We start from the raw sequence: 24,733 nt of genomic DNA, 5'->3' as shown, positions 1-24,733 counted from the left end.
AGAAGTTAGAAGACACCACTGGAACAAGACGCCGTGAATACCTCGTTGCAGAAGAAGATGGAGGCGGCACTGGAGAGTTCTCTGGCAGCATTGAGGACGCCCCCAGTGCTGTTTGAGCTGGGGGCCTGCCTCCAGTGCTGTGAGAGAGCTAATTTGCATACCGAGAAAAACCGGGATTGCAGGCGAACGGCGGCGCGGAGAAGACAAGGAAAGGTAGGAGACGAATAGCCTTTCTTAAGGCTATTACGACATGTTAGGGAGAAAAAAATGTGTTTAAAAGATAGGATCCCTTTAACGGTTTTGGAAATCACAGTGTGTCCGCTACATGTATTTTTCCATAGAATGGGCATGGGATTGACTAAAATCCCATCCACATTGCTTTGACTGTAAAACGCCACTTTTTTTCCACCGAGTTTATGCCCCCTGGGGCCCCTGACCATAGTTTTTCTTCCCTTATTAAAGCTAAGGGAAAAAACGTTCATTGGCTTTTCATTATGGAGTCACTTTTGTGAGACTAGAAAGATATCTATGTAGAGATAAATAAAACACTAATGATATAAGAATTTGAAGAAACATTTGTTTTATTTTAATAAACAACTGATATACAAATATAATGCAAATCTACTACAATTCAGTGCACTGTCATCTTTTCTACTGTAGTATATGTGCTGGTTGCTGCAGAGATAATAGTGGCATTAGTTTCGGCACCAATATCACTGCATTGACAGAGGGGCTGGCCTCACCACTGAGCCTCATCACTGGACAGTGAGAAATGCTCTCCTGATGTTTCACTTCCATAGCCTTGTGCTATCAGGTGGGGTGTTCCTCACTGCCCAACTTGAATTCAGCGTACTTGAAATTTTAGCCTGAAGATGCACCAAATCTATTTAGAGCTGCATGCAAATTTTGACGCATCTTTAGATGATGTTAAGGGGGCTGCCCTCTAGAGGGCAGCATACAGAGGCACTGTTCTCCTAATTACATCCTGGAGAATAGATTTGCATATTTTTTATCCAGAATCCCTAGCGGAGCAGGAATGACTTGTAAGTCTCCGTACTGCCTATGTAGGCACACACTCTCCCTAATGTGTATGATTACCCCCTGACCCTGGTCTATAGTCTCTCACTCTGTCAAATCAGTATCCCTGCGCTATGCTGAGGAGGTCCAAAAGACCTGAACAGCGCTGTCCATAGCTGGAAATCTGTTCCTTTTGGGATAGAAATACTAATTTGGCAATAAACTCCGCATCATGTTAGTAGGCTTATTAACTGAGTCATGCATGATATTAAGGGGGCTTCCCTCTAGAGAGCAGCATACAGAGGCACTGTTCTCCTAATTACATCCTGGAGAATAGATTTGCAAATTTTTACCCAGCATCTTTAGATAGTAACCAACCTGTAAGTAAAACCTATGCAGATATAAGATGGTGTAGATTTGTGCTATAAGTTTCTGCCATGAATTACAGTATATGTATTAGATGGAGCCTTGCTGCAACCCTCCTACAAACTCTTTTTTAAAAAGTGACAATGGTGGTTCAAATGTATCCATTTGCACAAATTTTTGTACAAAGATGACTAGTGCAAAAATTAGTGCCAGATAACTGATATAAACAGCTTAATAAATTCTCCCCTGTATTTTTCTCTTGCATTACTATATCAATATATTTTTGGCATAAAAATTATTGCTGTAAGATAATAAAAAACATGGATGCACTTTTATCAATGACTGTAGCTCTTCAGAGCTTAGCTTCGCTAACAGTGGCTCTTAGTTCTGGATATCTATCAATCAGACGCTGTGCTTCCCTCCAACCGGTCATGAGGGCTCCATGTGTTGTCGAATAGTAGTTTCTTTGTGTGGCTTCTCCAGCAAAAAGAACCTGTATTGGCTAAGGAAGACATAGAATTAAGACTAAGCATATATAACAAGCTATTCTACTTGTATGATACTGAAAATACATTGGTCATTAAAGAGGTTGTCCAGCATAAAATGATAATTTAATACTAAACTGAACACCCTCCCCCTGCCTAACTTCTAACTTACTTACCGTATATACTCGAGTATAAGCCGACCCGAATATAAGCCGAGGCCCCTAATTTTACCACAAAAAACTGGGAAAACTTATTGACTCGAGTATAAGCCTGGGGGGGGGGGAATGCAGCAGCTACTGGAAAATTTCAAAAATTAAAATGGCCAGAGTTTTTGGGTGCAGTAGTTGCTGGGTGCTGGGGAAGGGGAGGGGGTGTTTTGGTTGTCTGTCTGCCCCTTCCCTGAGCTTGAGGACTGGGGTTTTTCCCCCTACTTGGAATTCAGTCTGGCTGAATATAGGGGATCTGCAGTGCTCCTTTTAACTCCTTCCCGATGGAACAGGAGCACTGCAGATCCCCTATATTCAGGAGACCGGGCACCGTCAGACACAGGGATACCTAATGTGTATGTGTTTCACAGTCATTTTCTACTTTTATATGTATTCTAGGGAAAGGAGTGAATTATTATTATTTTTTCATTTTTATTTAAAGCTTCGTTTTTTCCCACTATTTTATGGCAGATTCTATACATTGATATCGCGGCTGGTCATAGACCAGCTGACTCGAGTATAAGCCGAGGGGGGCTTTTTCAGCACAAAAACTGCTGAAAAATTCGGCTTATACGCGAGTATATTACCAAAAATGTATATTCACCCAGATTGCCGGGGTGGTCATGTGGCCACCCCAGGTACATTTTCTGATTTTTCAGTGACATGCTAGAGGAGAAGGACAGAAGGATCTCCTGGGCCCAGAAGATTCAGAAAGGAAGACAGGTAATTATGATGGGATGGGGGAGTGGGCTGAGTTAGTTAGGTGAGGCTAGTAGGGGGATCTGAGTGAAGAGCAATGTATCATGGTAGTTGCAGTATAAGAGAGCAGGAAACTACCTCTGTAAACAAATGCAGAGTATGCCAGTAGCTCCCAGAGAAACCCAGAAATCACTCAAAACACTGCTAAAGGGATTTGGTTGCACAATATTAACTCAATAATAGCACTAACAGACCATTTAAAAAGCAGATTTTTTTGTCGGGAAAACACCTTGAGGAATTTTAATTTGCGTCAGGACAGGAGCTTTAAGAACGCTTTCTAAGTCACCTATGAAAATGCATACATTTTATGAAAACACATGGTTTTTCTGTTAATTTATAGCTAAAGGGTTTGTCTAGATGTAACTGACTTTTGGTTATTAAATATACAGATGTAATAGGAGACAGAATGTCTACACATGGTCCATAACATTAACACTTTAGAACTACTGGGATATCCTTGTGTGATAATGAGGTATAAGAGCAAATAGCCCAAAGGCACAAAATTCTTTTTACACACGTATGACATCACAAGGGCACGTATCCAGTGCTGGAATTTGGATGTTGTCACACTGAGAAATTTTGTAATAAAATATGTGTTATGAGAAACTGCATACATGCATACATGCTATGTCGTTGGAGTGTGGGAGGAAACCCGTCGTTTTATTGAAGATTGCGCAGCGTTTGAAATTGGTAAATAGGTATTTGTGGATGTACTCATAACATGTATTTATGAATTTGTGAACATATAATTTATGAATATTATTTTTCATATTACAGCTGCCCTTACATAGGGCAAATATTGTGAGGGGTATACAGGGCTGAACCTTTCCCCTTCGCCACCCGAGGCGAACGACAGAAAGCCGCCCCCCCCCCTGGAAGGAGGGGGCGGAGTGAGGGGGCATGGCTAAGCGAAGGGGCGGGGCTTAGCAGCGTTCACAGGCAGAGAGCAGGCACGGAGATGACCTGCTCTCTGCCTGAGCGTGAGGGGAGGCTGCTGGAGCAGCGCTGCTTCAGTGGCCTCCCCAATCCACCGCTCGGTGCTAAGCCAGTCCAGGACAGCTTGTCCTTCACTGGCTTAGGTAATCAAAAATGCCGCCCTCCCTGGGGCCCTGACATAGCGCCGCCTGAAGCACTCGCTTCAGGTCGCCTCATGGGAGGTGCCGCGCTGGGGGTATAGTGTATAATGTGCAGCCCATTTGTTTTCTTCTAAACTGTTGGAGCAGGTTAAATATTATATAGTTGACTACGGAGAGTACTGAAGGTATATATCCAACACATAGCTTGAGCCGAGTTCATATCTGCCTATCCATTGTTCTCATCTGTCAATGGAGCAGAACAATGGACTAGCAGACGGCTAAAAAAAGGTCAGGAACTCCATTGACCACAATGGCTTGTTTTTAAGTTGAAAGTGGTGAACGAAAGAGCAGAATGATGCTCTTAAACCTCTATTATTCCATCGCACAGGGGTTCAAAACTGGCCTGTGTGTCTTAATGAATTCCCCTTGGTGCGATTTTGGCTATGGATTGATAGATGATATTATTAAATATAGTGCTGCTATTCATTTACAATATGATATTGAGTTACAGTATGCTATAATAACATTATTGAGTCACAGTACATTGCTGTTTTTCAGTTTACAGTGTTGCGGTGTTATCCAGTTACAATATGGCAGTACCAGATTCTGGTACTGCATCGTGAGCCCTGCAAATCCCAATAGAACACAGTCCACATCACTGAACACCAGGACCTAGATTAGCCACCATGGCAACAAAAGTGATGTCCAATAAAAAACAATAGGATTGCTTATCTTCTTCATTATGGCGCCAGTACATGGGCATTAGTGACCGTGGGTAATGCTTATGTTTTTCTGCTATTTGCTGGGCTGCACCTGGACTTGCCATTGCTTGGAGATGCAAGTCCAGTTACAGCCCAGCAATTAATGGTGGACCATAAATGTTACCTGCATCTGTCACGTGTAAAAGAACCCTAACACTGGCGAATCATGCCGATAACTGGCAGCTTTTAATGGGCTTTCTTAATGTTGTAATATACTTTATTAGTAAATGTCTCCTTTCTGTGAAATTCTGCATTTCTTTATTTTTTCCATTGCTTCTCTATTGAACGCCGTTACCTGCTTATTATTGAGTACATTGTGAATTAAAGCTTAAAGGGGCTCTATCACTGGGAAAAGTCATTTTTAACTAATCACATCCTTGCATAGTCTTTAGAAAGTCTATTCCACACCTACCTTTAGTATGTAGATTGCTGCAGTGGTCTCTGAATAAGTCTGTTTTTATTCATATGCTAATGAGCTTCCAGCCAGCACAGTAAGTTCCCAGCAGCACTCGTCTCTCCTATCTCCTATGAGTCATCATCATCATCAGCCTGTGCTATGCTCATAGGAAACAACAGGAGAGGTGTGCATGATGTATCGTGCACCAGTCTAATTAGCATATGAATAAAAACAGACTTATTCAGAAACCACTGAGGCAATCTACAGACTAAAGGTAGATGTGGAATAGACTTTCTAAAGCCTATGCAAGCATGTGATTAGTTAAAAATGACTTTTCCTAGTGATAGAGCCCCATTAATGTGCATTTTGTTAGTATCATTTTATCATTTGATGCCTCGTTTTTTTTTTCCTACAGAAAATACATACAACGTTAAAAATATACATATATCTTGATTGATTTTACACAATTAATGATAATACTAAAAGATATAAATGTGTCCATTGATCCTTTTTTGCTGGCTTTTAATTTATTTTAAATCTAGTTTTCTTTACTTTCTACATAAGTACAGACTCAAGTACAGACTCAATAAAAATTAGCAGTGATACAACATACGTTACCTTTAGAGCTTCTTTGTCTGTAGGCAGCGGCTCTGCTAGGTTGTTCACATCTATACCAGAGCTGCCCACTGCTACATAGCTGTAGGAGCCACCAGTGTATGGCTGACTATGCCACTGAGAACGCAGAATGCTTATTGGTGGAGGCAGCTCAGGATTCCCTAGATTAAGTGAGAAACAATCATCTTACTTATGTGTTTCTGAAACAATGCTGAATGTATAAAAGAATTATTACATTGTATTAAAAATGAGTTACACAGAGACATGGTAACATAACGTCCACTGTCATGAGGCTGTTGACATGCTTTTCTCCTTCATGGAACAACATTTGTGTCCTACATAAACATTTATTGTATACCAAAGGCCAAAAACTCACAGCAACATTTAGGCTTATGCCCCATATTGCAAAAACGCAGCATTTTTGCAGTGGCAAAAAATGCTGTATTTAACAGTATCTGCAAAATGGATGGGATTGTGGATAATCTTATCCACACATTGCAGAAATAATCTGCAATGGAAAAAATTATAGTTACTCTAAGGTTAAGTTCAGACGAAGGGTTTTTGGACCGGATTTTGAGGCGGAGGCTGCTTGCTTCTTTTTTCCGCTAGCTAGGAGCGGGCTAGGAGCTAAGTCATTGGATTTAGTCGGTTATTGCACAAAGGAGCAATCACCAGCTTTTAAGCAGAAAAAACAGCACAAGGATTACAGCCACAATGCTGCCATAGATAAGTATAAGGAAAATGTTTGTACTCGTACCGTGTTAGCCAGTGGTTATGAAATATTAAAAAAAAAAAAAACTTGCAAGTCTTCAGTAGGTGATACCTTTTTTAATGGCTAACTCATAATGATGACATAATATAACGTTTCGAAGCTTACTCTGGGCTTCTTCTTCAGATATATCTAAAACACTTTCTGCAGGCTGCATATTTATGCACAACTGGACACATAGGGATAGGATTATAGGAGGGAAGAGGCTTATTACTATATACATATAAAAACAAATAATCAATTCCCAGTTGCCAGATTCTTTATCTTTATGGCTGTCTTAGTTCAGTGATTTGTATAGAATGACATGAACCCATGTGATGTATTCATATCCAGAGTCTTAAATAGGGTCATGCACTTGTATTCATAAATAAGTCGCTGTTTTCTTGATTTAAAATTCCCTCTTAAAATCAAAATTTTCATGTCATTGGTGATATTATGATCTTCCTGGCAGAAATGTTTTGGCACGGGAAGGTCTATTCTCTGTTGTTTAATTGTATGGCGATGTGAATTAATTCTCATTCTGAGTTTCTGGCCGATCTCTCCAACATACAGATTTTCAGTGGAACATTTGGTGCACATTATCAAATACACTACATTAGGTGTGTTACAGGTGAACGTACCTGGGATTTTATATTCCCTGTTAGAGTTTGGTATCTCTATCCTGTCAGTGGTCAAGAATTAATTCACATCGCCATACAATTTAACACCCTCACCCATTTTCTTCACCCTCCCCTCGACTCCTTTATAGTAACCTATTCACTGCCTCCACATCAGCAGTACGTCTTGGAAGATTCCATTACAGAGTACATCAAGAAAGGGGCCTTAGAGAAGGTTACCTCTTCAGCGCTCGGTTTAGGGGTCTACTCCCCAGTTTTCCTTGTCCCGAAACCTTCAGGAGACTGGAGGATGATAATAGAATTAAGATATTTAAACCGATTCTTGAGAAAGAAAGTGCTTCAGGATGGAATCAGTAACTTCCATAACCTTTTTTCTTCAAAGTTATGGTCACATTAGATCTAAAAGACTCCTACCTGCATATACCCATTTTTCCACCGCACAGAAAGTACCTAAGAATTGCCGTAGATTTCAAGTGTGGAAGTGTTTTACTACCGACCCGTCTCTAACCTCCCCTTCATCTCTAAACTATCTCTCTGCTAACTCTCTGCTGGACCCCTTACAATCTGGTTTCCGTGCTCTGCAATCTACCGAAACAGCTCTCACAAAAGTCTCCAATGATCTCCTGATGGCTAAATCCAATGGCGATTTCTCTCTTCTTATTCTTCTGGACCTCTCTGCAGCTTTTGACACTGTTGACCATCAACTTCTCCTCACTATGCTCCGCTCAGTCGGCCTCAACGACACTACGCTCTCCTGGTTCTCCTCTTATCTCTCAGACCACACTTTCAGTGTATCATTCTCAGACTCTGTTTCCTCCCCTCTTTCCCTTGCTGTTGGGGTTCCTCAGGGCTTGGTCCTCGGCCCCCTGCTTTTTTCTCTCTACACAGCCCCTATTGGACAAACCATTGCAAGATTTGGCTTCAGGTACCATCTCTATGCTGATGACACCCAATTATACACATCTTCCCGTGACATCACCCCTGCACTCATACAGAACACCAGTGACTGTCTTTCTGCTGTCTCTAATATCATGTCCTCGCTCTATCTGAAACTAAATCTCTCTAAGACTGAACTACTACTGTTTCCACCATCTAATAGATCTGTCCCTGATATATCCATTGCAGTCTCAGGCCTTACTATAACTCTTAGGCAGCAGACCCGCTGCCTCGGGGTCATGTTTGACGCAGACCTTTCCTTCACCCCTCATATCGAATCACTCGCACGTTCATGTCACCTCCACCTCAAAAACATCTCCAGAATACGCCCTTTCCTTACCAGAGATACACTAAAGACACTTATTGTCTCTCTGATTCATTCTCGCCTTGACTACTGTAACTCCTTACTAATCGGTCTTCCCCTCACTAAACTCTCCCCTCTACAATCCATTCTGAATGCAGCGGCCAGGCTCATCTATCAGGCTAGACGCTACAGCGATGCCACCGGTCTGTACCAGTCGCTACATTGGCTGCCTATTCATTATAGAATAAAATATAAAGTTATTACTCTCATCCACAAGGCTCTCCATAATGCCGCACCTCCCTACATTTCCTCCCTCATCTCTGTCTACCGCCCAACCCGTGTTCTCTGCTCACTCAATGACCTAACACTTACCTCCTCTATCATCAGAACCTTCCACGCTCGTATACAAGACTTCTCCCAAGCTGCACCCCTTCTCTGGAATGCTCTACCCCGGACAATCAGATTAACTCCCAATTTCTACAGCTTTAAGCGCAAACTAAAGACACATCTCTTCAGACAGGCCTATCACAATTCCTAATGTCAACCCTTCCGTACTACAATTAGAATCCCTAAATTTTAACCCTCCTCTGTCCCTGCTCCCACACTACCCCAATTGATATGGTGCCTTTTCAGCCTAACTTATCTGTTCAAGCTCCATCCACATGTTAAAGGTTACCACTAGTGACTGCTCATACAGTATTATTTGTGTAATGACAGTCATAATTGTCTGACCTCTGTATAAGCAATGCCGCCCCTGCTACCTCTTGTGTCACCCCCTCTACCTCATAGATTGTAAGCTCTCTTGAGCAGGGCCCTCAGTCCCATTGTGTGAAATGAAGTTCTTTGTTATGTATCTGTCTGTATCTGAACCCTACAAATTGTACAGTGCTGCGGAATATGTTGGCGCTATATAAATAAAATGTATTATTATTATTAAGTCACAGGGAGTACTTCCAGTTTGCCGTTCTTCTGTTCGGCATCTCCTCCGCCGCCTATACGTTCACCAAAGTGGTGGCTCCAGTCGCTTCTGCCCTCAGACTGCAGGGTCTTTGCATAGTTCCCTTCCTCGATGACTGGCTCATAAATGCTCAGTCTACTACAATCCTCCTTCAACATCTTCAGACAGCCATTTCCTTCCTACAGAGGCTAGGGTGGCTGATCAATTGGGAAAAATCGGAGATAGTGCCATCAACCCAGAGAAAGTTCCTGGGTTTCCTCCTAGATTCCGATGAGTTGCAGATCTGCCTGATTGTTCCACGAAAGCAAAGAATAACAGCAGCTGCCCGGTTCCTCTTCAGGACTCGCCGGGTGACCATCAGGACCGCAATAAGAATCCTTGGTTTAATGTCATCTTCGGCCTTGGCAGTCCCCTGGGCTTTATGGCATTTGCGTCCCCTCCAAATGGAAGTACTGAGTGCCTGGAACAAGTCACCACAGGGTCTAGACAGAAAGATCTGCCTCTCTCCCGATACCCGTCTTTCCCTCAGATGGTGGATACACCTGGAAGATGGAAGGTCCTTGGTTCAACCTCGTTGGACCCTGTTGACTACGGATGCATCCCTGCAGGGGTGGGGAGCCCATCTGGATGACAGGATGGTCCAGGGATTTTGGAACGACTTGGAGGTGGGAATGTCATCCAGTCAGAAAGAGCTCAGAGCAGTGTATCTGGCGTTGCTACACTTTTCCTCACTTCTCAAAGGGAAAACAATCAGGGTACGGTCAGACAATATGACCACGGTGGTGTACCTGAACAAGCAAGGAGGAACCAAAGCTCTTCTCAGAGTCTTGAGGATGATCTTCACGTGGGCAGAGAAGAACCTGACCTACCTATCCGCTGTTCACATCAAGGGCTCTCTGAACATAGTAGCGGATCAGTTGAGTTAGGGTATTTCCATATGAGGAGAATGGTCCCTCAATCCAGAAATATTCCAGCAGATCGTCGGGAGGTGGGGTCTCCCAGAAGTGGATCTGATGGCGACTCGACTCAACGCCAAGGTGGAGACGTTCTGTTCCCTATATCGGCAGGACAATCCCTTGGCCGTGGATGCCCTGTCATTCCATGGAGGTTCAGGCTGGTGTACATATTCCCTCCAGTTTCCATGATACCAGTATTGATACCAGTATTGATGAAACTCAGACAGGATCAGGTCTCTGCGATTGTAATAATCCCATTTTGGCCAAAGAGATCCTGGTTTGCACAATTCATGCAGATGAGTCAAGGCAATTATTGGAGGCTTCCCCCTCCCAGAACCTGATTACCCAAGGTCTTGAACCCCAGGGGGTCTGATCACTAATGAAATGCATTACAATGCTAATGCATTGCAATACATTGCAAAAAATTGTCATTTCTTTTGCAGGCTGCATAGACCAGCCTACAAAAGAAAATCACTGCAGACTGTCCGGGGAGCCTTTACAAGGCTCCCGGCTGTCATGCCAACGTGACGTCGGCCCTGGAGCATGCTCCAGGCACCAGCGATCACCGGCAAAATGGCGGTGCCCATGCGCCGCCGGGAAAGTGGAGCCTTGGTCAGCTTCGACCAAGGTGCCGGATGTGTTAATGCCTCCGATCGATGTGGGCACTGACTGGAGGCATTAGCGCTGCGTGTCTGCTGTGTAAAACAGTAGACACCTGGCAGCTATGGCGGCCGCCCGACTTCCGGGCGGCCGCCATAGTTAAACACCCAGCGTCCAACGTACTATTGCGGCGGATGTTGGGAAGGGGTTAAAAAGGCTATTCAGGTGCTGTTACAATTTTTTTAAAAAGACTCCCCTGTTTTTATTACATACCGGTAAAACTGATATGTAAATGAGCTTGTCTGTGCGGCCTAGGCCTTCCTCCAAGCCTCTGTGCACCCCCTGCATCATATCTTCAAACTGCCCCCTCTTTTACTCTGAAAATTTCTCCTCTTCTCTCCGTGTAACCACCTCCAGCGTCTCTCATCTCACTCCTGTACATTGAAATCTCGTTCATGCGCAGTAACGCTCCCTTCTGAGCGCTACTGCACATGCCCAAGCAACATTTACTTGTGGACAGTGGAAGAAAGCGCAATAGAAAATGAGATTTCAATGTACAGGAGCGAGATGAGAGACACTGGAGGCGGTTACATGGAGAGAGGAGGAGAAATTTTCAGAAGCAAAAGAGCTATCTGCTGCTTTCTGTATCTTCAGACCTTCATCCTGTCTCTGAAAGTTTTCCAGTAAGTGATTTCAGTTTCTGGGTCTGCTGAGACTAGTGTGCGCTGTGCGTCCGGCGCTCTTTGAACTATAACTGCCCTGTCCGACAGTAGCTTCAATTCCATCCCCGCCATTAGGTTCTGGTGAACATTTCTGCAGGGTTGGGTTTGGTGTGGCTTGGATTGTGCTGGACACTCAGTGCAGTTTTTTGCCATTTGATCAGTGTGTCTGACGCTAGGACTCAATACATATCTATATGCTGCATTTGATTCTTAAAGGGGTTGTCCCATCTCAAGAATCCTATCTATACTGCTAGCTTACGTGGATTTAAGACTTTTCCTAAATACATTGTTTCAGCAAAACTGCTTTGTTTGACTACTATGCTAGATTATTCACTTCATTGTTTACACTGTGTTTCCATAACCACAGACCCGGGGATGATCTTATCTCTCCGCCCAGGACAAGTGACGTAGCTCACTGCTCTCAGGAGGGAGGGAGCTGAGTGCTCGGGGGGAGCTTAGTGTTCGGAGTGAGCTGCTATTTCTGAGCTGTTTATCTCCAAGTTATATCAGTCTAATTTTACCTTCTCAGTAAAGTACAACATGTCACGAAAAAACAATATCAGAATTGCTTGGATGCGCTGTACTGTTACAGAATTATTCACTGATAAACTGACACATGGCAAATTTCCAAAATTTGGCTTGGTCATTAAGGTTCAAAACAGGCTGGTCACTAAGGGGTTAAATACCCCTTAAATGCCCCGTGGATGTCGGAAAAGGGTTAAAGACCTACTTCTGGCATTGACTTTAAAAACTGCATCAAAATGGCATTCAGGCCACACAAAAGGAAACTGCAGCAGGTTAGCCAGCTATATTCCAATGGCGTTGAAGCCTCCCCTATATTCTTGATTGGTGGAGGTCCAGGCATTTAGACCCCACCAATTTGCAACATTATCCTGGGTACTATCTCACGAGTAGGGAATAAGTTTTATTAGTGGGCAAAAACTTTAAAAAATAAGATATTGAAAAAAAACTACAGAGAAGTACAGCTGTATCTCCCAGACAACCCTGCAGTAACAGATAATAGAGTAACAAAACACTATATATTTTCATTTACCTGTGATTTTTCTGAAATGATCGGTCATTGAAGACAGAATTTCTTCATCTGTTAATGTTTCCACAAATTCAGCTTCTTTTCCAGTAATGAAACAACAAAGCACATGCCCCAGCCTGGCAAAGTAAAATATGTCAGACAGGTCTACACCATGAGGAGGCCTATATTCACCTTTCTCATTGGATTTCTCTAACTGTACACAATTTTTTTTTGGAAAGGGCATGTTTCTATTATGTATTTATGCTACATCCTCATACCTCCCAAGCGTCCCAAATTTCGCGGGACTTTCACAATTTTAAGCTCCTGTCTCGCGGTCCCGCACGGCTTCCCCCATGTCCCGCTCTGTCCCTGAGGTGTTTTACTTATTAACACGCTCTCCCCGATCACCCCCCCCTCCTCCCCGGCTCTTATAACAGATACAAGGTTGTAACTGGGATAAGGGTCAGTTCACACGTGAAAACCGCCTAGCTTATTTGTGCGAGGTAAAAAACCTCGGGGAGTTTTTTTGACGCTGTTTTTTGCATTCCACGCGGTTTTTGACGAGGTTTTTGACGCGGTTTTCGTTAGCGGTTTTCGCTAGGGTTTTTTTTTCCTATATGTGCTATAGAAACTGCAGGCGAAAACCGCGCGGTTTTTTTGAAAAAAACCGCGCTGTTTTCGCCTCCCATTCACTTCTATGCAATTCTTCAGGCGTTTTCCGCCTGAAGAAAGGTCATGTCGCTTCTTCAGGCGGAAAACGCTAGGAGGAAAAAAAAAGCTAGTGGTTTACATAGACCACCATGTTAAAGGAGAGGTTTTTGAAGCGAATTCCGCTGTCAAAAACCTCCCCTTTGCCCACGTGTGAACTAGCCCTAAGAGTCGGGGGTGATCGGGAGAAAGCTTATACTACTGTCATCTGAAGGACCTTGTGTGACATCAGATGTCACGTGACTATGTAGGCATGTCTTAGTATCTCATGCAATGCTGGAAGAGAAGGACAGATGTGTCGTCTAAGGTACTGAGAGGGGAGGGGGATGTGAGATGCAGGGTGGAGAGTGTGTGTCTGTCTGTGTGTGTGTGTGTGTGTGTGTATGTTAATACAACTCTGGATATGATTAGAATCAGATAAATTAATGCTGCTCTACATGTGAAGAGTGCAACATATCTGACTGCAGCTCTAAATGTGACTAGTGTAAGATATGTAAATGCTGCTCTGGATGTGACTAGTGTAAGATATGTAAATGCTGTTCTGGATGTGACTAGGGTAATACATGTCAAGGGAATGCCACTATAGATATGGCTAGTGCAAGGCCTGTGAATACAGCTCTGGATGTGACTAGTGTAAGACATGTATATGCTACTTTGGATGTGACTAGCAGTATAAGGTGTGTGTATGTGTTTCAACAGTAAACTAGGGGCAGAGATGGAAGGGGAACGTTATACTGAGGGCTGAGATGAGGGGGACATGAAACTGGGGGCAGATGGAGGGGGGCATGAAATGGGTTGCAGATAAAGGTGGATATAAAAACTGGGGGAGAGATAGAGGGGTAGAGGAAACTGGGAACAGATGGACGGGGAAATGAAACTGGGGAGAAATGGAGGAGGGACATGAAACTGGGGGTAGATGAAGGGGGGCACTTAAACTGGGGACAACTGGAGGGGGCATTAAACTGTGGAGGTAGCTGGAAGGGGATCTGTCTGCCTCTAGTTGCCGCAAGTTTAAGGTCCCCCTCCAGCTGCCCCAGTTTCATGTCCCCTGTAGTTTCCCCCAGGTTAAACTGGGGCACCAGGAGAGGAACTTAATACTTTGGGGCAGTTGGAAGGGAACATTATAATGTGGGGACATATAATGTACAGGTGACTGTAGGAGGATTATACTGTGTGGGGGCACATGGAAAATGAATGAGAAATGTGCGGAGTCAACATAAAAGTGGGCGGATCTAAATTTGCTGCGCCGCGCTGTGCGCCGCACATTTTGTCCCTCTTTCTGTTCTTCAAAAGTTGGAAGGTATGCATCCTGTGGAACAGAAAGGTTAGTAGTCTCATCCCAGAAGGACTTTTGCACAGTTTAGAAACATATAGCTGCCAGAGGAATCAGTTTCAGTTTTCTGTGCAACTTGGTTATAAAGTTATAAAGCGAGTGTGTGAGCTTGCGAGTGTGTTTTGATTATAAGTTGTAAGCCAATGGCTGGTGTAATACTGGAAGCGATGTACAGTACATCTCACCCAGATTGCTCAGATGGGTGAGATGATGGAAAATCCAGAGAGTTTTGTTTTTCAGCAGACAACTATGTTTGCTGAGCATTGTTTAGTGCTGTACACTGGGCTGGATTTTTAGGGAATGGCATGTAGGCTGGTAGTGGGACTTGCCATTCCCATCAGCTCCAGTCCACGCCTTGTGGACACTCCTGCGGGAACCCAGCTGTCTCGGGTTTGTCCTCGATAGCGAGGCATGAGAAGTCTGCTGGGAGAACAGACTATGGCAGAACTTGGCTGGAAAGCCAGAAGGGAGGTTACTACTGCTGGAGACGATCTTGGCTATCTGAATTTGTCTTTACACTAGGTGAGGTAACCAATTTCTGTTTAGTTAGGGCTAGTTCACACAGGGCCAATGGAGCGGATTTTGACAGCGGATTTCGCCTCAAAATCCGCCTCCATACAATGGAGGACTATATGAACTGCTAGAGTTCGATTTTCTGCTAGCTTTTTTTTGCCGCTAGCAGAAAAAAGAAGCAAGATGACCTTTCTTCAGGTGGATTCTGCCTGAGGAAAGCAATAGAGGTGAATGGGACGCGAAAAACGCATCGCGTTTTTTGTCGCATTTTTTTTTTTTCAAAACACAACCAAAAACCGCAACGCATTTTTTTATGGTCCATTCACTTTAGGGGAGGGGAAAACCGCCCGGCGTTTTCTGAAGCATTTTTTAAATCAAAAAACGCTCCAGAAAATGCTCCAAAAAACATGTTAAGGTCCAAAAACCGCTTTCTAATCAGGAAGCAGTTTTTTTCCGGAGCAAAATAAGCCACACATAATTTACGTGTGAACTAGCCCTTAGAGCCCAGACGGGCAGGTGTTTATTTCGTATTTTCTTTTGTGCTGCATCAACCTATGTGTGTTCAGAATACATAAAACTCAACACTTGGACTGTAACCTTGGAGTCTGTGTCATTGCCAACCACCCAGCACCCCCAGATCCTGACAAAATGAAACTTTTGGTTTAAGTGTGACTTAAAGGGGTTGTCCCATCAGAAGGATCCTATCTATAATGCTAGTTTATGTGGATTTAAGACTTTTCCTAAATGCATTGCTTTATCAAAACTGTTTTGTTTGGCCGCTATCTTAATTTATTCACTTCATTGTTTACACTCCATAGCTATGGCTCTTGCAGTTATCTGCTCATTCGTCAAGTGATGTAGCTGCCTGCTTTCAAGGGGGGAGGGGCTGGGAGCAGCTCTGAGCTGTTTGTGTCTTTTAAGTAGCGGAGCTTCTTAGATAGGGGAGGTGAGAGCTCCGGGATTTCTGAGCTGTTATCAGTCGGTTTAATTGAATTTGGCTGATAAGGGCTGAGATAGGGAGTCCGTTACCTCTGTATGTAATGCAAGGTGACTCAAATCCAGCTCTGCTACATCAGCTTCACACTGTGGTAATTCATTTACAACCAATCCCATGCAAGTGAAACCCCACCCACCAATGTGCCGAGAAAAGCAGGAAGTGAACAGAGCACAACAGCCTGCAGGTTAGTGAACAAGCTTCATGGGAATACCCCTTTAATGGCCGACCCAAAGTCCATAATGATTCAACTAAAATGGGAATGTCTGTACTGACATTGACTATTCTGGCCGTGTCCCTCATTTTGTTCGATCCTCTATGGATTTTCTGCAGACTGTCGATGTGCCTTTACAGCTTTAGACCTGGTTTCTTGATAAAGTCCTGGAGTCGCTGTACTTGAGCTCTACAGAAACACAGATCCAAGCCTACAGCTTAATGGAAGGAACTGCTTGTGAACAAATAAAACAGTTTTTAGAATTTGTGATTTTTGGGTTTTTTTTTAAGTTTAATTTAAACCACCAGCCCCTGGACATTGCAATGGGAAATCCAGCAGTCCTTACTTACACCAACTAGATTGGGGACTGTGATGCAGAACACACATTAACATCTTGTGCCGAGTAAAAGACACATGTCCTATTCTCTTTGCATTAGGCCATAAGCAGAGATTTTTTTATTCTGCCCCTCTGTGCCAATTCAGCCCTACCACCCCCAGTAGGCATCATTTAACCCCTTTATTCCACTTGTGACTTGCCACAGCAGCGTTAACAGTTTTTTTGGGGGGTATACACCGAGGACAGCTGGATTGAGCGTATATAGCCTGATTGAATTGCTGTGTATTCCCCCTTAGGTTTGGGGGGGTACAAACTGTTGAAAACTGGATTGAGCGTATATAGCTTGACAATTGCTGGGTATCCCACTTAGGTTTGGGGTGGTACACACCTTTAAAAACTGGATTGAGCATATATAGCCTGACAATTGCTGTGTGTCCCACTTAGCTTTTGGGGGTACAGCATTAAAAACTGGATTGAGCTTCTATGGACTGACTGACTTGCTGTGTATCCCACTTGGCTATTGGGGGGGTAAAGCGTTAAAAGCTGGGTTGAGCGTACATAGCCAGACTTCATGCTCTGTATCCCTGTTAGTTGTTTATGGGGGGACACCGCCTGCTAAGCTGGGTTGAGTATATATTTCTGGACTGAATTGCTCTGTATCCCTGTTAGGTGTTTGGGGGAACACTGCCTGCAAAGCTGGGTTGAGTGTATATCGACTCCGCTCCCTGCAGTATATAGCTCTGAAAAGAGCATTTGTTGTTCATCCGTTTTTCCCTGCCTATATGAACCTAATTCCTATCTAGCCCTCAGCATCATGTCTGTCCCTATGTCTGAAAGACAGAAAATGAAACGAAGATTGCAACCAATGTTTTTATAAATCAGAGGTCACATGTTTTCGGCATCCAATGGGTTTTTTCAATTTTTTTCGATGCCTCCGTTGTCGTAGTTCCTGTCCCACCTCTCCTGCACAGTTATTGGTGCAAAAAACGCGCCAGGGAAGGTGGGAGGAGATACAAATTTTTACTGCATTTGCCGCGTGGTATTCGATTGGAATCGAATATCTCGAACAGCCTGATATTCGATCGAATACCTATTCAATCGAACTGCGTTTGCTCATCTCTAGTGCTTATTTTTGCTTTTTTTTTTGTTTTGTTTTTGCTGTAATGATCCCCATTAGGCAAGATGTGGTCCATGCTTACCAATGCACTCCAGTGTACATCTTGCAGCATCTATTCTCTGCTTGAGCAACTGTTTGAGGGGACATACTGTTGCTTAAAATGTAAGCACATTGCACATTTGGAAGTCCAGATCATGGATCTACATGAGCAAATTGCAAGACTGAGATCCATTGATAACTTGGATAGGAGTTTGTTGCTGACAGAGCAGAAACTCGCTGGGGTAAGTGCAGGGGGTGATGGTAGCATGGAGGTGCAGGAATATGAGGCAGATTGCTGGGTGACAAAAATCAGCAAGGTAGAGGGAAGAATGCCGGGAGGGTAGTCCTGAACTGGCTTATCCCAACACGTTTGCCAAATTGGCAGATGCGGGGGATGTTAGTACAGGGGTAACACTGATGCATCAAGACACTTCCTCTGACAGCCAGGTAAAAGTCTGCTCCAGTAAGAAGGGGGATAGGAGCACAGAGAAGACTAGACAAGTGCTGGTAGTGAGGGATTCAATTATTATGTGAACAGAAAGGGCAATCTGTCACAAAGAACTGGATAGTTGAACAGTGTGTTGCCGACACATTGCAGATTGGGTTGATAGATTACTGGGTGGGCTGATGTGGATTCAGCTGTTCTGGTGCACTTTGGCCAAAATGACAAAGCTAGCAGTAGTTGGAAGGTCCTTATAAATGATTTCAGGGATCTAGGGGGCAAACTGAAGGCAAGGACCATTTTCTGAAATACTACCTATAGCGCAAGCCCCACAGGAAAGGCAGCGACAGATGAGGGAGATAAACAAGTGGCTCAAGAGCTGGTGTAGGAAAGAGGGCTTTGGGTCCCTGGAGAACTGGTCTGACTTTCCTGAGGGCTACAGGTTCTATGGTAGGGATGGGCTGCATCTCAATGGGGAGGGTAAAGCTGAGCTACAGAAGATGATTAGACTGTCGGAGTGTTTTAAACTGGGACTGGGGGAGAGGGTAAGAGATGTAGGGGGCTAGATGGTGTAGAAACGGAAAGAGGGCTAAATAATGTGGGGGGGGGGGGTTTAGAACCATCAGTAGACAGTGGAAAAGTAGGGACAAGGATAAATCCATAAAATGCATGTATACCAACGCCAGAAGTTTCACTAACAAGATGGAGGAACTAGAAGTGATAATGATGAAAGGAAAATATGACATGGTGGGGATAAGTGAGACATGGCTGGACTCTAGCTATGACTGGGCTGTAAATATACAGGGGTACAGTATGTTTAGTAAGGATCCACCAGTAGGAAAGGGGAAGATGTTTGCTTATATGTAAAATCCTGCCTTAAGCCAGTCCTGCAAGAGGAAATTTGGGAAGAAAATGAATATGTGATGTCCTTATGGGTGGAAATTAAGGTAAGAACAAATAATAAAATACTAATAGGGGGTTGTTATAAATCCCCAAATATAATGGAAGAAGCTGAAAATATACTAATAAAACAAATAGATGAGGCTGCAAAGCATAATAAAGTCATTATTATGGGGGATTTCAACTATCCAGATATCAACTGGGAGGCAGAAACCTGCAGATCCAACAAAGGGAACAGGTTTTTGCCAGTAATTCCACAGGGCTACTCCCTTGAAATATGTGTCTTTGTCACTACTGTTCATGTGTAGTTTTTAAACTGCTATTAGTATTAATTTTTTGATAATTCTTTAAATTTTTGACCTAATATGTTTTAAATAAGTGAAGTCCATATGCATGTACACGGCCTCTGTATGTTTTCCAGCTTTTATACACTTGAGAGGGCATGTTTTAAGCCCAAAATGCGTTGTGTGATGTCTGTTTAATAAAGTCATTTTCGTTCACCTACTTGTGGTGGAAGTGCAATTCCTACAGTTTAGAACTCCCAGTGAAGTTCAACTCTGGCCCTTGGTCTATATCCTGAGCAGGTAGAGCCTGCTGCAGCCCTTTCTGTGCAGCGCATCCAGATGATCAGCCCAGTCCAGTCCAGTTTATTATTGAGGAGCACGGCGTATAAGTATAGGTCTTGACTATCTCACTGATCACTTATATAATACAATGCAATATTTCTGAATTTTAGAGTAAAACTGGCAGGCAGCTTATTAGGCCCTCCATCCATCTAACCACATGGATGTTGCAGAAGAGCTGGTGACTTTTGGTGGTTATGCTGCTGGGATAAGAGCCATCAAGTACAGCTTTGCTTCTGCCAGTGATCATGACTGCACCCATAAGATCTCAATTTCAAAAATATACATAATGGAGCATGGTAGCCTCCCATGACATACAGAATTAAAGCCTCAAAATCATGTTTCTTACTTACTGTCCTGGTGGTTCCAGAACCACAAAACCAGCCATTTTTCTCATCCAGTTTTGCTTCAGGTTGTTGTTTGGTTCAATAAGAGGAGAATCACCTTCCCACGCAGTCTGGATATAAGTAGTGTTTGGGTCCCAAAAGGGTTTTTCAAATTCAAGTAAAATTTTATTAACGGTTCCAAATCCCAGATTTTTAATAGCCTGAATTTTGCTTGATGGAAGAGGAGGGTTGAAAAAATCCAGATATTGTTTCTTGAGAAACCCTGAAAACAAAATAAACCATCTGAAAATCTTAAACAGAAAAAAATTTACAGCCACTTTTTGAGATGAAACCGACCCTGCAAGAACCTGAGTACTGTGGAATACTCTGAAAACATAGGGGAAATGTAGTCTAATATGGCAATCATTTAAATGATACAACAACTTGAAATGGTTAGCTCATGACGGACAAATATCACTTATCTTCAAGGCCTGATCTCTGGGGGCCCGCCCTTCATTAGAACAAGAACTCTAAACATGCAGTTTCTCCTCACCAAAGCTTGAATCGAGTAGTTATCATGCATGTGTTCTGTCTTTCCATTCATTGTCTATGGGGCTGATGGAAACTACTAAATACATATTAAATCTCATGCCTTTCATGGGATAATTGCATTAATACAACATTAAAAAGTCAAAGTATATTCAGTATTTATTTACCTAATGGAACAGTGACAATGACATGATCCGCCACCAGGCTGTCGCCATCTTCACACTGCACCGTCACAGGATATGCATCAGACTTTTGGTCACGAAAAGCTCCATTCCAGTGAATGTTCTTTACTGGTTTGTTTAATATCACAGTGCCATCTGGTAATGGTGCCTTAATGTGGTTCACAAGACTTTCAAAACCTCTACCAAAAGAAAGACAACTATAAATATTATTCAGATTCATTGTCAATGGTTAAAGGGATAGTTCATGTGATTTATCTTGTGCCCACATGACCAGCAGCAGCAGAATTACTACAAGTCACAGGCTGCTTAACTGCTCCGCCTTATAAGACAAGTCGCTGTCAAGGAACCATCTATGTTCTGTACATGCATGAAATAGTGTGCTCAAGCTCCACCGAATTGGACTACAGGAAGAAGTCAATGGCAACTGAAGTAAAACAAGCAATTCCATGCATCTAGTAATATATCAGAATAATTGAGACCTTTAATTATTGTTAAGTTAGTTATTAGAGATGAGCGAACAGTAAAATGTTCGAGGTTCGATATTCGTTTTGAGTAGCCCCTCAATATTCGACTACTCGAATCGAATATCGAACCCTATTATAGTCTATGGGGGGAAAATGCTCGTTTCAGGGGTAGGCAATGTTCGATCAAATTACACTTGCCAAGTCCACGAGTGAGGGTCGGGCTGGATCCTCCGAGAAGTCTTCTCCGTGCAGCTTCCCCGTGGCATCTTCCGGCTCTGAATTCACTCTGCCAGGCATTGGGCCTGGGCAGAGCCGACTACGCATGTCCGCACTACAAGTGGGCATGCGCAGTCGTCTCTGCCCAGGCCCGATGCCTGGCAGAGTGAATTCAGAGCCGGAAGACGCCGCGGGGAAGCTGCACGGAGAAGACTTCTAAAGGTAGGAGAAGAACCAGCGTTGATTGGCCGACTGTATAGCATTTGGCCAATCAATGCTGGTTCTGCATCGAACTTTTCCATTCGAATAGCGAGTGGTACTTGATCGAGTACGAGTATTTCGAATGCCATAGTATTCGATCGAATACCTACTCGATTGAATACTACTCGCTCATCTCTATTAGTTATATTTGATTGTTAAAAGGCGTCTTTATAGTAACATAGGTGATAACTGCTAAACTGCAGGAATCCCAGTTCCCTTAAACCACAAAACTGAAGGAAGTAGCAGGGCGCATGCTCGACTGCCATTCTTCCTAACATCTAGCTGTAGCCTTGTGGCTGGGGTGGGATGTTGTCAAGGGATCTGTGCCATTCAATCTCTACAAGAAGTGACAGGGATAGCAGACTGTCATGCTTGGCTGTCTTTGCTAGTGCCATAAATTGTGAAAGGTGAGGCAGGAGACCTGAAGGCAACTGGTAGGAGTCCTAGCATTTGAACTTCACCAAACTAGCTAAAATCATTGAAATACCCCTTTAACGTATAAGATGACAGTTTTGAGGACGGCATATCCATTACATGCAAGGCAAAATGCACCCTGAAATGATTGTGTTTTTTCCTTACCATACTTACTTAGGAAAGGTGCAGTCCAGCCCTGGAAACATTGTGTATTCTCCAAAAGGGCACAATGCCACATCGTCCATACTATGGGATCCACTTGCAGAACACTCCACATTCAGCATCCCTCTCAGGAGAGCCAAGTTTATTTCCACCAATTCTTTATCCCACCCCTTTGAGTTCTCAACAATCTTTTGTCGCAAAAAACTTCCCACACTGGCCCCAGGTTCACATTCACCATCAGTAAAATTCCGGGTTTCCTCTAGCCAGGTGTAATACAACTCTGTAATGTTGGCAAATACTTCAGGGTTGATCTTTTTTCCAGAACTACTGTAGGTAACTAGGTTGTCAGGGGGTTTGCTGAACAAATTAATTTTTTGGTTCTCCTCAAGCAAGGCATCTGGGCTTAAAAGGCCAAACTGAGATGCCAATCGGAAAACTGGGTTGCCTGGAGATGGTCCATGAATCCATTGTGCACCGATCTCAACCAGACCTTTTGCTGCAAGAAAAGGGGGGGGGGGGTGACAGATATCATTTATGTTATTTCATTTTTGCAGAAGCAGTATACAAAAACTCTAGAGCCACTATGAGTCTATAAATCACTTGGCAATTCCTGTCAACAATACTGCTTTAAAGGGAATCTGTTGCCAAGTTTGGGATCACTCAACCACCCTACAGTTTAGGTTTAGCTTCCTGAAGTCCATCCTGGATTCATCTACTTAGTAATTTATAATTTTATTTTATTTTTTAGACATTGGCAATGGTCACTTTTAGAAACCTCAGCTACATAAAAAGTTGCACTGGTGACAAACTAGCCACAAACATAGTAACGGGGTTCCCTTTAATCACCTCCACAAAAACTCCAATTTAAATTAATTGTCCCCTATCCATAGCATGGAACGTGTGTGTGCAGGCCTGACCACCACTCAGAGTGGGGGACTAAACTCCTCTATTTTCCTGATTGATGGGATCCAACAGCTATGGATTTGGGATAACTTGTTAAAATGGGAATACCCCTTTAAGGGCTTATCGTAGTTAATTGCCCATCCCCAAATTCAAAAATGAGCTTGTGTGTTGTATAATGTTCCTGAAAACTTACTTTGATATTTGTTATGAAGTTATGTGCTCCTCACTAGAGCACTTAACTCCTCATTGCTAAAATTTTACTTTTTGGTGAAGCCATGCTCCTTATAAATGTGACATAAAGCATGTTAGACAGTTTTTTGTACAAATTCTACTGCACAATAACGTCAATAAATTATTCAATAACATTACAGTACACACAGACTTTTTTCAGGTCATGAGTATAAAAATTCAATTTGAGGGCAGAAGACCCGCCCCTGCGGTGCAGAAAAGCAGCATTTTTTTTTTGCAAATTTTGATAGTTAGTTTTTTTTTTTTTTTTTTTTTTAGCCAAAACCAGGAGTGGCTACAATCGGAATGAAAAACATAAAATAAGCTATTATACTTCTTCCTTATGCTGAATCCTTTCCTGCCTTTGGCTCAAAAAACGCAGCAAAATCTGCAAAAAAAAAAAAAAAAAGTTGTCTTACGCCAGTGTTAATAAATTAGCCCCATGGTGTTCAGAATGAGCACAGTATTAACAAAGTGATGCGGAATGTAAATTTTTTTTACATTACATTTTTTTCTAAAAACTTCCTTGCCTTTATAAAAGCTTAAAACATGGGGAAGGTGCTGATCGTAAATGCAGATATATGATAGCTATTTATAGTGTGCATAGACCCTAATATTAAGAAAATACCGCTACATTTAACAATTATTATATAAGCATTTTTCTAAAGGAATATTTACATGTACAGGTGTTATTCACGTTTATCATGAGTTTTTGAAGCCAAAATAAAATCTGGATCATAAAGAATACAAAGTATATAAATATGATGATGAAAAACATAAACATGAATATACTCTTAATTTTGGCTTACAAAAAACCTGATCAGAACTTGAATGTGTGATGCACCCCGACCATCAGGATTTATACCATTGCCATTGCTGCACCTGAGAGGCCCTATCTGCAAAGAATTACCGAAACTCTGCGTACGAATCCGGCCTCCGGTTCTCCCAGTGGCTTCTAGAACCTTTATATTGTGGAAGCCATGTTTGTGCAACTTCTCTGCTGCTCCGATGCCAGAGATCCCGGCGCCGATGATGAGTATGACTGGAGACCGAGGACCCAAGGCTTCCTGCTGCTCAGAGTCCAAATTGTCACGGTTGTGTGGGAGTGCAGATAGTGGCAGGACAAGGAGAAGGAAGAGGAGCCAGATGCCCATCTTTATAAGGTGGCTAGTTCCTTCTAGAAAGAGGCAACCAAAGAACGAGCCGTGTGTAGTGTCCCCTCTCCTCCTCACAG

At 43.0% G+C, this 24,733-nt stretch overlaps 1 protein-coding gene across 1 annotated transcript; it reads right to left on the bottom strand.

Annotated features, from left to right (window-relative positions):
* Positions 1 to 557: 557 nt before the first annotated feature.
* PAOX (polyamine oxidase) lies at positions 558 to 24,733 on the bottom strand. The gene is made up of 7 exons (XM_075288375.1): positions 24,410 to 24,733; positions 22,381 to 22,864; positions 20,837 to 21,030; positions 20,148 to 20,403; positions 12,599 to 12,711; positions 5,686 to 5,843; positions 558 to 1,885 (listed from the first exon to the last, which is right to left on the bottom strand). The coding sequence occupies exons 1-7, from the start codon at positions 24,651 to 24,653 to the stop codon at positions 1,736 to 1,738; spliced, it is 1,599 nt and encodes a 532-aa protein (XP_075144476.1). The 5' UTR covers positions 24,654 to 24,733; the 3' UTR covers positions 558 to 1,735.

Source organism: Leptodactylus fuscus, chromosome 10, assembly GCF_031893055.1.
Source record: "Leptodactylus fuscus isolate aLepFus1 chromosome 10, aLepFus1.hap2, whole genome shotgun sequence".
NCBI lineage: Eukaryota > Metazoa > Chordata > Amphibia > Anura > Leptodactylidae > Leptodactylus > Leptodactylus fuscus.
Note: the sequence above shows the minus strand (reverse complement) of the source record. Positions and strands in the feature narration are given on the sequence as shown.

Coding starts and splice junctions, on each gene's coding strand:
- PAOX (XM_075288375.1), bottom strand. CDS start 24,653: ATGGGCATCTGGCTCCTCTTCCTTCTCCTTGTCCTGCCACTATCTGCA. Junction 21,031..22,380: donor CTGGACTGCACCTTTCCTAA/GTAAGTATGGTA, acceptor TTCTTTTGGTAG/AGGTTTTGAAAGTCTTGTGA. Junction 12,712..20,147: donor GTTCTGGAACCACCAGGACA/GTAAGTAAGAAA, acceptor TTACTTTGCCAG/GCTGGGGCATGTGCTTTGTT.